We start from the raw sequence: 13944 nt of genomic DNA on the forward strand, positions 1-13944 counted from the left end.
CAGGTGTCCGCTCGTGAGCTCCGTTTGAAGGGGCTCATGAGCGGCCCTGAACGCAGCCGTCTGGCCCTAATGCATTCTCAGTGGAGGCGGATCCACTGAGAATGCATCCGCCTGCCAGCGCTCAGCCTCCGCTCCGCTCAGTGAGCGGACACCTGAACGCTGCAAGCAGCGTTCGGGTGTCCGCCTGGCCGTGCGGAGGCGAGCGGATCCGTTCCGACTTACAATGTAAGTCAATGGGGACGGATCCGCTTGAAGATGACACCATATGGCTCAATCTTCAAGCGGATCCGTCCCCCATTGACTTTCAATGTAAAGTCTGAACGGATCCGCTCAGGCTACTTTCACACTTAGAAAATGTTTCTAAGTTATAATGCAGACGGATCCGTTCTGAATGGAGCCACCGTCTGCATTAATATGAGCGGATCCGTTCAGAACGGATCCGATCGAACGCAGGTGTGAAAGTAGCCTAAGCCGCCAAAACCAGGAGCGAAACCTGCAGAAAAAAGTATAATGGAAAGCATTTGTGCCTTTTCTGTCTTTTGACAACAAACTGTTGTAGAAACAAGCTGGAGATACAGGCACCACATTTAGTATAACAAGCAGAAATCTAGCACTCAAGGGGTGTTTTCTGAATTAGAAAAAATGCCTTATTGATCCTCCATTAAAACAAAGTCCACACAGAAAAACCCTGCAGCTTTCTTACATGTTTGGCTCCTTACTCGTAGCCTAAAGCCTCATTCTCGTCAGTGTTTTCATCAGTGATTGTGAGCCAAAACCAGGATTGGAGGCTTCACAGACATAGGCCACATTCACACGTCCGCAATTTCGTTCCGCATTTTGCGTAACGGAATTGCGGACCCATTCTTTTCTATGGGGCCGCACAATGTGCGGCCCGGATACGGAATTGCGGAACCCGCACTTCCGGGTCCGCAATTCCGTTCCTGAAAAAAATAGAACATGTCCTATTCTTGTCCGCAATTGTGGACAAGAATAGGCATATTCTATTAGTGCCAGCGATGTGCAGTGCGTAACGCACATTGCCAGTGTCCGTGTTTTGCAGGTCCGCTGATCCGCAAAACACGCTACGGACGTATGAATGGACCCATAAGGTATAAGGGAAAGATCTGCACCTGTTCTGTGTTTAGAGCATAAAGCTAATAGCAGCCTTAAAAGGGGTATTCCCATCTGAGACAATGGGGGCATATCGCTATGATATGCCCCTATTGTCTGATAGGTGCAGGTCCCAGCTCTGGGATCCGCACCTACATAGAGAGCCGAGTGGGGAAGGTGGTGGTCGGAGGACCCCGGGCCCAGCCATCACCAAGTGCTCTCCCCAAAGTACTGAATGGGACTCCCCTGCATAACAGAAACTGGACGGATCCGTTTGCAGCCCATAGACTTCTATTATGATGGAATGAATCACGGAATACCTCTAAAGGCATTCCATTATGCATTCCGTCATAGAATTGCGTTATGTTCCGTGGTAACGGAATCCATAACGCAATTCTGCTTTTACCACCAAACGAAGCGTAAACAGATTTCATAAGCGGAAATTCACTCATCTCTAATTGGCTCCTACAGCCATATGTTGTTGTCACTTTGACATTACTAATGTTTCGATAAAGAGCTTAAAAGTGACCCCACAGTGTCATACACAGCTTTTCAGGGCCACTGGTGCACTTTCGATTTGGGTCAAATTCATTCAGCCCAAATCGAATATGATGACCAAATCCATAGAATTTGAACCAAAACGATTTTCAGGAAATGTACTCTTCTCTATCATTAACATGCAACAGGGTACATAAAGTACATCAGTGCAATTATACCATAGCAGCAGATATGGACCATATTGTAAAGTATAGCTACCAACAAGGATGATGTCCGCCTCAACGTGTTTCAGCAAAGACTCCTGCCAGATTATTCCCATATACTAAGTACCACAGAGTACTACAACACAAGTCTACTGCTATCCAGTTTTACTAATGTAAAAAGTGAAAATCAGACATCATATAGTACATGACAATCTCTTTCTAACAAAGCTAGAAACCAGCCCTGTACCTCACATGGGTCCAGAAATCTTCACATTCATTGCTCTGCTAGATTTACAGTCCTGATCAAAAGTTTAAGACCACTTGAAAAATGGCAAAAAATCATATTTTACATTGTTGGATTTAACAAGGTTCCAAGTAAAGCTTCAACATGCAACAAGAAGGAATGAGAGAGTGAGACAAAACATTTTTTGAGCATTCAATTAATTGAAAATAACGATTAAACTGAAACAGGCTGTTTTTCAGCTGATCAAAATTTTAGGACCACATGCCTTTAAAAGGCCAAATCTGTGCAAAGAGGTGGATTCATTGTCATTTTCTGTCAGGTAGTCACACGTTCTGATGGCAAAGGCATCACTGCTGAGGTGGGATGCAGTAAGACAGTCATTTGGAATTTCTTAAATGATCCTGAGGGTTATGGAACAAAAAAGTCAAGTGGAAGACCCAAAAAAATTTAATCAGCACTGAGCCAGAGGACTCAATTGGCTGTCCGTCAAGACACTGGACGATCCTCGACCCAAATTAAGGCCCTTACTGGTGCTGACTGCAGCCCCATAACCATCAGACGGCATCTGAGACTGAAGGGCTTCAAAAACAAAAAACGTCTTCAAAGACCTCGTCTCCTTGAATGCCACAGAACTGCTAGTTTTATTTCAAGACACGGAGGCTCATATTTGCTTAACTCTTTCTTTACTGAGACATAGCAGCAAAGATAACTGAAGAAAAAAATGACATCAGTGTAACCATGGTAATAACTCCACCCCCATAGCCCCTATATAAGGCGCATCACCCCATGGACACTTCCTCTTTCTTTGCTGCTTCTCAGATAAGTACATGGTTATATATTTTAATCTGTATAGTTTTCATTGCCTTGTGTCCTATTGTTAACCCTTATATAGATAGGGTTCTCAATTTGCGGACGTCATCCTTGGCGTCCGTTAGTTGATTAGGGCTTATTTGTCTGCCCTCTGTCTCTCTCATCTCTGTGGGACTCCTTTTTTCCCCTCTCTCATTTTATTTGTTCATCCCCTATTAGGGCCCGCTTGTGGTGCTTTTTTGGTTATTGCTTGTCTTCGTCCGGCCTTGTTGTGCCGCTTAGCCTCCGGTTCGGGTGCCCGGCGCTTCGATTTTCCCCTTATATTATACGGCATTCGGCCATTTTCTTCCCCCCCACTCTCCTCAGGGCCTTACCTTTTTCGCCGCTTCTTCCAGGCTGCGCGCGCTCGTAGTCTCGCGAGGTGCGAGATTCTCGGGCGCCATCTTTACTTTGGTGGATTCTGATCACCGAGATCTCGCGGGATTTCGGACGTCATTCCTTTGGCGTCCGCTCATTGGCCCTCACTGGTAGGAGGTGGAGTCTTAGGGTTTTCTACTCCCCCCTACGATTCCCGGGTTTTTCTTAGTGTGTTTCCGGCTGCCAGTACTATCGGCTGCATCTTCAGCACCGCACGGTCGGTTGTTCATCACATTCAGTCCGGTATTTCTCCCTCTGCGCTTCCCTATTGACTCTGTTGGGGTGACTAACTCCTGCAGTATCTCATCCATCATGTCCTCTGTGCCAGCTTCCCCTGTCGCTTCTGCCCAAGACAAACACACAGGTCAGATAGCTCCCACCACTCCTTTCAGAGTTAATGAGACGCCTGCTCCTGTAGTGCAGGCTACTAATTTACAACAATCTATATCTGATGCAATTGTTGCGGCAATGGGGACCATGTCAGCTTCGCTGACACAGTCCATATCACAGGCCCTTATGGCACAGCCAGTTTCTGTTATGCCCCCTCCTGCCTCCAGAACACTCTTGAATGATGGCTCTGGCCCATCCACTGACTGCGTGAATAAGTCACGCAAAAGAGCTAACCCGCGCCCGGCAGAAAGGGTGCGATCTTGGAAGACCGCCCGGGCACTCCCGGATCCGGTATCAGATTCAGACGCAGAGTCTGTTGAGGAGGCAGGTGAGAATTGGTCCACTCACTCAGGGGATGAGTTAGCGGATATTGCAGTGGATACTGCCTTAGAAGACCCGTCTCTGACAACGGGTGTTATTACTGAGCCGCTGGAAGTCGCCAAAGACACAGTTATAGACCCCATGGGGGATCCTCTGTTTAATCCCGACCAGCTACACCATCCGCGGTCCTCTGAGTGGCTTCCTGCCACCCATGTGACCCAGTATCTTGAGGCTAGGATCCGCACGCCTCTTTCCAAGGAGGCTCGCAGTAAGCTGCGCGCGGAATGTCCCCGTCCCCTAATTCCGAACAAGATATGTGAGACCCCTACTGTGGACCCAAAAGTGGTCCAATTTCTGGCGAAAACCGGTTTCAACCCACGCAAGGGGCTTGATTCTGCGCTCAAAGCTTGCCAGGACAAATTGCTCGATATGACCGGCCCACTGGCAAAAATCCTCGATTTAGCCGAGACCGCTAGAGTAGCGGGCACGCAGGTCGACCCAGAGGATCTTAGCGGCTGGGCCCAAAGGGCTATATGTTTAGTTGGCAATGTAAACACCTCCATTGCCATTGAGAGAAGAAAGGCTATCTTGATGAAGATAGAGCCCAAGTTAGCAAATCTGTCCCTCTCTGAGTCCGGTAAGGAGGCACAGGGCCTCCTTTTCGGAGATCCTTTTATTAAAGAATTGGGAAAATACGTGGGGGCCTTTACGGCCCTGGATAAGGCGCAGAGTTCGATGCGCCGCGTTTTCCAGTCTCGTTTTTCATCCAGGGCCGGCAGTCTCAGGGGCCGCCTGTCCGGCCGATCCAATTTCCAGCCCAGAGGCACGGGCAGAGGCTCCTTTAATTACCGCCAGTCCCTTCAGGATCCCAAGTACCAGCCAACGTTCTTCCCGTCTCGCGGTGGCTCTTTCCGGTCCAGAGGATTCCGAGGCGCTCCAGGATCCAGACGCCCATATGGTAAGCCATCTCTGTGTGTCTTATCCGATTTCGCTACAGGTTGGGGGAAGACTCCGTTTCTTTTTCCGTGCGTGGTCAAGGATCACCTCAGACCAGTGGGTCCTCTCCACAGTTCAGGGATTCACCATCGAGTTGGTAGCCGCCCCAAGAAACCTTCCTCCTATCCCGAGGGTTTCTTGTTCGAACCAGATACAGACGCTCTTAGATGCAGAACTTTTCTCCCTCCTCCGGAAGGAGGCGATAGAGGTATCCCCCGAACCTCATACGGGAATACTGAGCAGTATTTTCCTAGTGCAGAAGAAAGGCGGACAATTCCGGCCAGTCATAAATCTAAAGAACTTAAATGTCTTCGTTCGTTACAGACATTTCAAAATGGAAGGGATCCATCTGTTAAGAGATATGCTTCAACCAGGGGACTGGTTCGTCAAATTAGATCTAAAAGATGCGTATCTCACAGTTCCTGTGGCCCCGGTGTCCCGGAGTCTTCTCCAGTTCCTTTGGAGGGACCGCATCTGGCGTTTTACCTGCCTCCCATTTGGTCTGTCGTCGGCCCCATGGTGTTTTACGAAACTCATGAAACCGGCAGTGGCCTGGCTCAGAGGGAGAGGAATTCGTCTGATCATTTATTTGGACGACATCCTGATTATGGCTCAGGATCCGCCCCTTTTACTTGGTCATCTGAAGTTGACCCAAGACCTTCTTCAGGGCTTGGGGTTCATTCTCAACCTGGAAAAGTCCTGCCTTTTGCCAACCACTTCCATAGAGTTCCTAGGGTTTACCATAGATTCGGGGAGTCAAACGCTCAGTCTACCCGCGTCCAAGGTCAAGGCGATCCGCAAAGAGATCCGCCATTCTCTCGCCCTTCCTCAGGTGTCCCTCCGTCAACTGGCTTGCTTGATTGGCCTTCTAACCTCTTCCATTCAGGCGATTTTCCCAGCCCCCTTACATTATCGAGCCCTTCAGAGGCTCAAAATTGCTCACCTCAGGGCGGGGGCTTCATTTTCGGACACTCTGATCTTAGACACGGAGACCAGGCACGAACTGGTGTGGTGGATCCACAATTTATCTGTGTGGAATGGCCGAGCCATTTTCGGCCCCAGTCCCGACCTTGTCATCGAGTCGGATGCCAGCCTCATGGGTTGGGGGGCCCATTGTCAAGGGGTGTCCACGGGAGGAGCGTGGTCCCCGGACGAATCACACTTGCATATCAACGCTCTCGAGCTCTTAGCGGGATCTTTTGCGATCCGCAGCTTTGCTCACGGGTCGGCTCGGGCGTGTGTCCGTTTACGGATGGACAATGTCTCGGCTGTCCGTTATGTGAACTGCCTGGGAGGAACGCGATCCAGGGTCCTGTCATCTCTGGCCAAGGATTTTTGGGAGTTCTGCCTGTCCAGGGGGCTGTCAGTGGTGGCCGAATACCTTCCTGGGTTACACAACACGTTGGCCGACTGGAGTTCTCGTTGTCTTTCAGATTCCAGCGACTGGAAGTTGGATTCGGGGGTTTTCCAGGATATTGTATCTCTCTGGGGCCCTTTCTCCATCGATTTATTCGCGACGCGTTTGAACGCACAACTCCCCAGGTTCTTCAGCTGGCGTCCAGACCCAGAGGCCGAGGCAGTGGATGCTTTCCTTCAGCCCTGGGGCGGGTCTCTGCTTTACGCTTTCCCTCCTTTCGCACTCATCCCTCGAGTGCTTGCTCAGGTGTGTCGCCAACAGGCCCAGATGGTTCTGATAGTTCCTTACTGGAGAACACAGTCTTGGTTTCCCCAGCTACTTTACCTTCTGTCGGAGGAACCTCGGCTCTTGCCATCTTTCCCTCTCCTCCTGCTCGACCCTTACGGCCGTCCTCACCCTCTACTCCTCGACGGCTCGCTTCATCTTCTCGCCTGTCGCATTTCAGGGGTTCCTGGGACTCCTCCAGCTTTTCGGCGGCGACTAGACGTCTGTTGGAGTCGGCATGGGCCCCAGGCACTAGACGAGCCTATCACGCCGCTTGGGACGTCTGGAGTCGTTGGTGCGATTCTCGGGACTTGGATCCCGTACTGGCCCCTGTGACGGACGTTCTTCAGTTCCTCACATCTCTGTTTGAGGCAGGGAGAGCTTACCGTACTCTCAATGTGTACCGGTCTGCCATTTCTTCCGGGCATTCAGGGTTTGATGGTGTTCCCGCAGGCCAACATGCGTTAGTGTGCAGGTTGTTGCGAGGCTGTCGTTTAGCGCGGCCTCCACGACCTCGTTTTTCTTCCACTTGGGACGTGGCGTCAGTTCTTAGGTTTCTAGAGGGTTGGCCTTCCAACTCCTTGTTGTCTCTCCGGCAGCTCTCGGCCAAATTAGTGACCCTTTTGTGTTTGATTTCGTGTAAGCGTGTCTCTGACGTCCGGGCTCTGGATGTTGATGCTCGCTATTTTACGCCGGAGGGAGTTTTGTTTAATATTTCTCGGCGCACGAAGACGGGCATTAAATCCGTTGCTTATCCGTCTTTCCCTTCGTCTCTGCAGTTGTGTCCGGTGGCTTGTCTCAGGGAGTATGAGGCTCGCACTCTGGCTTCTCGCTCTGGGAATGATCCCCAGCTTTTCATCTCCTTCCGCCGCCCCTTTGCGCCGGTTTCAAGCGTCACACTGTCCCGTTGGGTTAAATGGATCCTGTCCCTATCGGGTATCGACACGTCCATCTTTACCGCACATTCTGTGCGTGGGGCAGCGGCTACCTCTATGTCCGTAGCTGGTGCCCGTTTAGAGGATGTATTACGTTTGGCGGATTGGTCCCGAGTCTCTACCTTTCGGGAATTCTATTTTAGACCTGTTCCTCACGCTTTTTCCTCCGTGATTGCTCAGCTTTAAACTAGCAAATATGAGCCTCCGTGTCTTGAAATAAAATTCAGGATTTTCCTAAGTTATGACGTAAAGTCATGATTTTATGAAAGACACGGAGGCGAGTATTTCCCTCCCTTTGTTTTGTACCCACCCATCTGGTCTGGGGGTCTCGGACCTTTCGGAAGTTTACTTATATGTTTTGTTTAATTTCTTATTGTGTCCGCAGGGAATGAGTCCGGGTGTGGTTCCCATACTCGGTTTGTTAGTATCCATATTACCATGATCTTTTATTTTCTCTTCAGGTTGATCACCCTCTGTCTGCTGTTTCCAAGTGTTCACCTTACGGCTTTCCGGTGTTCTCGTTCGCAGCCAAGGTTCGGGCTGTTTGTTGACTGTTCGAGGTTCCAGGTTCTCGTCAGTTGAAGTCCACAAAGAAAGAGGAAGTGTCCATGGGGTGATGCGCCTTATATAGGGGCTATGGGGGTGGAGTTATTACCATGGTTACACTGATGTCATTTTTTTCTTCAGTTATCTTTGCTGCTATGTCTCAGTAAAGAAAGAGTTAAGCAAATACTCGCCTCCGTGTCTTTCATAAAATCATGACTTTACGTCATAACTTAGGAAAATCCTGAATTTGGATTGGACTTTGCAAGAGAGCACCAAACATGGGACATTCAAAGGTGGAAGAAGTTTCTCCGATGAGAAAAAATGGAACCTTGATGGTCCTGATGGTTTCCAACATTACTGGCATGACAAGCAGATCCCACCTAAGATGTTTTCTACGCACCACAGTGGAGGGGGCACCATAATGGTCTGGGGTGCTTTTTCCTTCAGTGGAACAAGGGTGCTTCAGGAAGTGCAGGGGCGTCAAACGGCCGCTGGCTATGTCCAGATGTTGCAGAGAGCATTACTCATGACTGAGGGCCCTCGTCTGTGTGGTAACGACTGGGTTTTTCAACAGGACAACGCTACAGTGCACAATGCTCGCACGACAAGGGACTTCTTCCAGGAGAATAACATCACTCTTTTGGCCTAACATCACTCTTTTGGCCATCCAGTGTGTTCCCCTGATCTAAATCCAATTGAGAACCTTTGGGGATGGATGGCAAGGGAAGTTTATAAAAATGGACAACAGTTCCAGACAGTAGATGGCCTTCATGCGGCAGTCTTCACCACTTGGAGAAATGTTTCCACTCACCTCATGGAAACACTTGCATCAAGCATGCCGAAACAAATTTTTGAAGTGATAAACAATAACGGCGGAGCTACTCATTACTGAGTTCATGTTTGGAAGTTGGATTTCTGTTTTGGGGAGGTGTGGTCCTAAACTTTTGATCAGCTGAAAAACAGCCTGTTTCAGTTTATTGGTTGTTTTCATTAAATTGAATGCTCAAAAAATGTTTTGTCTCACTCCCATTTCTTCTTGTTGCATGTTGAAGCTCTACTTGGAATCTTGTTAAGATCCAGCCATGCTAAATATGATTTTTTGCCATTTTTCAAGTGGTCTTAAACTTTTGATCAGGACTGTATATCAACCCCAACCTATAAATAATGCACCGACCATAAATGTATTAAAAATATATAAGCTTTAAATCCACAATTAAAATAATTCACAAATATAAAAAAAGGGAAGCACCATCCTAATTTGGTTGATTATATATTTATATCAAGTTGGCAGCTCAAGGGGAGTGTCTTTTCTTCTGCAGCTAAGGAGGCATGTCCATGTTCTCCCAATCACAGCTCAGGTGGCAGTTGAAGGATGAAACTGAGCATGTGCGGACTTCTAAGTGAAGAGGACAAATAAATAAAAAACAGCAGGTGGCGCTACACAGATACATTTTATTGAATAACTCAGTGGCTATGCTAAATTTAAATAACATGCAGTTACAAAAGAATTCAGATCCAGGTGGTGGTTTGAAAACTAGAATATTTTTCATGGGACAACCCCTTTAAGTATTTGTGGAGCAGTTGGGAAAATTAATGCATAAGAACTGTACCGCTGCTTTACCATCTCCATGAAGATGTCACATTCCACAGTTCCTGATAATCACTCCCTAGTACATTGAACATCATGAATGATGTGCAGTTATGGAGCCTTGAGTTGTCAGGATCATACGTACTGCAGGTGGTGCGAGCTCTCAGTAGCTGGTTCCAGGTGTGTAGTGGAAACAGCACTTGACGTCCTCAACACCCCAAACCTTTAATGACAGAGGGAATGAAAACAATTTTCACCATGTTTAATTTCAGCAGTAAAAATTATTTTAATTTATTTTTGAGCAATGGTGTATGCATATTCTTTAGGGTTAACACGTTTTAAGAGTTTAAATAAAAAAAAATCCCAGAAAACATGTTTATAGCTTTTCCACATGGATGTTTTTTTCAGATTTCTCTGTGTTTCCTCACCAAAAGACACGGTTTACCTGTCACTTTTGTTGAGGATTTTGATGTGAATTTGCCCTCATCTCACCTTTTGCATAGCAAAGGATGGAATCCACGTTAAAAATCTGCAGAAACAATTGAAATGCTGCAGGTTTTTAAATCCGCACGGCAGGTCAGTGTCTGCACGAAAAAAAAAATGAAACGTTTACATGAGATTGGGAAAATTTCTGTTACTGTATTAGGCCTCTTTCACACAACCATTTATTTATTTTTTCGTTTACGGGGCGTTTTTTGCATTCCGTATACGGAACCATTCATTTCAGTGGTTCCACAAAAAAACGGAATGTACTCTGTATGCATTCCGTTTCCGTATTTTCGTTTCTCCGTTCCGTTGAAAGATAGAACATGTCCTATTATTGCCTGCAAATCACGTTCCGTGGCTCCATTCAAGTCAATGGGTCCGCAAAAAATGCATCCGTATGCTTTCCATATCCGTTCAGTTTTTTGTGGAACCATCTATTGAAAATGTTATGCCCAGCCCAATTTTTTCTATCTAATTACTGTATACTGTATATGCCATATGGAAAAACTCACCGCAAAACACTGAAAAAGCCATACGGTCATGTGAAAGAGGCCTCAGGCTCCATTTATACGTCCGCAATTCTGTTCCGCATTTTGCTGTCCTTTTCCTCCTGTCATCAAAGAAGAAAACAGAAAAGAAGCTGGGCTGCCCGAACAAGTGGATGAGTGGAAATCTCGCCCGTGTGAAAGAGGCCTTAGTCTAAAGTTGATAAAAACGGACGATTTCAACCAAATTGAACAGTCATCAGTTGAAATTGAACAAACAGCCTTTGTTTTTTTTTTTAAAAACTGCAATCGCTGGTTGCAGTGTGTGATTGCATTTTGTGTTTTTGCGTTTGTATCTGTATTTCACCATAGCAATCTGCACCTGCTAGGGGTTGCGCGGGCTGAATCCCCATATTTTTTCTTTGTAGTATATATTGCAGGTGTGACGATCTCCATGCAGTCATGCACACCTGACCAGTTAATCTGCCCTGGAGGCTGGTTTTAAAGTCAGTATAAAACTGAGTCTGCTTATAGAGCACCTACCAGTAGCCATTTGGCTCCAGGAGAAGTATATAGTGGGCTCAGCATGCATGTTGGTACTTGCATCCCTGGATCCGATGAAAGCTGTAATGGCACCGGACGGGGTTAAAAGCAGAGTGTGCTTGGCGTGCATGCTGTACCTGCGCTCCCTGGACTTTGTGTGGCTGTCATGGCCCATAAAAGGTAGGAACTAGTGTTAGGGACCACTCATTAAGGCGACCTTGACGTGGTGAGTGGCTTATTACGCTTTGGCCAAAATGTACACCAATGCCTTATTCAACATCCAGCATAAAGGCAGGGCAGAGTGCTGGTTGCAGTGTGCGATTGCATTTTGTGTTTTTGCGTTTCTATCTGTATTTCGCCATAGCAATCTGCACCTGCTAGGGGTTGTGCGGGCTGAATCCCCCATATTTTTTCTTTGTAGTATATATTGGAGGCGTGGCGATCTCCAAGCAGTCATGCACACCTGACCAGTTAGTATGCCCTGGAAGCTGGTTTTAAAGTCAGTATAAGGGTCCATTCACACGTCCGTTTTTTCTTTCCTGATCTGTTCCGTTTTTTGCAGAACAGATCTGGACCCATTAATTTTCAATGGGTCCTGGAAAAAATCGGACAACACAATGTGTACTGTCCGTTTCCTTTGTTCCGTTCCGCATGTCTGATTAAATATAAAACTTGTCCTATTCTTTTCCTCAAAAATCGGATCCTGGTACAATACAAAGTCAATGGTTCCGCAAAAAACTGATGACTTCGTATGTCATTATGTATGTCATCCGTTTTATGCGGAATCCGTTCCTGGAAATTAAATCCTGCCCACAGAAATCACTTATTCACATTTTCTTTTCAATTTTTTTTCAAAGAAATCCAAACAACTTTATTTGCTTTGTGAAATTTATACATGTTTCAGTTTTTTGCGGATCCGCAAAAAACGGATGACATACAGATGACATACGGAAACATTTTCAGGAACAACGGATCCGCAAAAAACGGACCGAAATTCGGGATATAGAAAAATACTGACGTGTGAATGTAGCCTAAAACTGAGTCTGCTTATATAGCACCTACCAGTAGCCATTAGGCTCCAGGAAAAGTATATAGTGGGCTCAGCATGCATGTTGGTACTTGCATCCCTGGATCCGATGAAAGCTGTAATGGCACCGGACGGGGTTAAAAGCAGAGTGTGCTTGGCGTGCATGCTGTACCTGCGCTCCCTGGACTTTGTGTGGCTGTCATGGCCCATAAAAGGTAGGAACTAGTGTTAGGGACCACTCATTAAGGTGACCTTGACGTGGTGAGTGGCTTATTACGCTTTGGCCAAAATGTACACCAATGCCTTATTCAACATCCAGCATAAAGGCAGGGCAGAGTGCTGGATGCAGTGTGCGATTGCATTTTGTCTTTTTGCTTATTTTTTTTTAGCCAGCCGATGATAGACCAGAATTGTCTGAAAAGAAGTTGCCTGTGTTTAATATTTTCACCCAATAATAGATGAAATATCTTTCTTTGAAAGAATATTCCCAGAAAGATCTTTTGTCCATTTTCTTGTGTCAACAGTGATGGCCAACATGGACTAAAATGTGTCTGCGCAATGATCGTTCACCATAGTTCAACTACTGTTCAACCATTAACCAACCTCTATGTAATGTGTATGACTACCTGCACACTCGAGCGTATTTACAGATTTTCCATGTGGATTTCTCTGCATTTCTGCACCAAAATCCATGTTTTACTTGCAGATTTTGATGTGGATTTGCCATGATCTTGCCCTTTGCTTTGCAAAGGGTAAAATCTGCACTAAAGATCCGCAGAAAAGATTTACATGCTGCGGATTCCAAAACCCGCACGGCAGATCAATTTCCGCATGGAAAATATTTGCAATGTGTACACGAAATTATTCAAACCTCGTTCACTCTGCTTGGTGCTGTATTATGGTACGGTTTTTCTGCACAAAAATCTGCATGCAAAAAACATGTTTAATCTGCAACTTGTACAGGTAGCCTAAGGTCTCATGCACACGACTGTGAGTGCCCCGTGCCCATATTTCGGCCCGCAACAGTGGGTCCACAATATACAGGCATTGGCCCTGTGCAGGCCATAATGCATGTTCTATTTCATTGCAGTGGGGAACGTATCTTGTGGATCGAGGACCCATTAAAGTGAATGGGTCCACAAATGGCGTGCACTTGGTCAGTACCCGTGCATAGCGGCCCGCAGCATGGGGCACACATGTTCGTGTCAGACACAGCTTTTTGTGGAAGTATTTGGAGCCAAAGCCAGAAGTGGGTTGGAGGAGATGGAGAATGAGAAAAAAAGGAGAACGCCTACTTCCTCTTGGATCCATGGCTGGCTTTGGCTCAAAAAACAACAACAAAAACTGCTACAAAAATCAGTGTGTGACACACTCTAAAGGGGTATTCATATCTTAGCCATTTATCGCTGAGATGGGAATACCTGTTGTTTATGGTGGCCAGAGTTACGCAAACAACAGAGACGGCTGTGCTATGCTTTTTTCCGTAACTCCCATAGAATTGAATCGGAGCTACACTGCTTCTGTAGCCCCCAAGTTATGGGAACTCATTCACTTAGCTCTAGCTACTAACTATGACTTAGGGCTCATGCACACGGCTTTAAGGCCTCTTTCATATGAGCGTTATGGATTGCCTCAGGATGCGTTCAGTGAAACTCACGCAATTT

General features: G+C 46.7%; 1 protein-coding gene across 1 annotated transcript; it reads left to right on the forward strand.

The window, feature by feature from the left end:
* The first annotated feature begins 2887 nt into the window (after nt 1-2887).
* Nucleotides 2888-8326, forward strand: LOC122932523. Its single transcript, XM_044286989.1, has 2 exons — nt 2888-4951; nt 8067-8326. The coding sequence occupies exons 1-2, from the start codon at nt 3595-3597 to the stop codon at nt 8069-8071; spliced, it is 1362 nt and encodes a 453-aa protein (XP_044142924.1). The 5' UTR covers nt 2888-3594; the 3' UTR covers nt 8072-8326.
* The last annotated feature ends 5618 nt before the right edge of the window (nt 8327-13944 follow it).

Source organism: Bufo gargarizans, chromosome 3 (genome assembly GCF_014858855.1).
Source record: "Bufo gargarizans isolate SCDJY-AF-19 chromosome 3, ASM1485885v1, whole genome shotgun sequence".
In the NCBI taxonomy this organism is placed as follows: Eukaryota; Metazoa; Chordata; class Amphibia; order Anura; family Bufonidae; genus Bufo; species Bufo gargarizans.

Bases quoted from the DNA above. Each gene is read 5' to 3' on its own strand.
- LOC122932523 (XM_044286989.1), top strand. From the start codon at position 3,595: ATGTCCTCTGTGCCAGCTTCCCCTGTCGCTTCTGCCCAAGACAAACAC.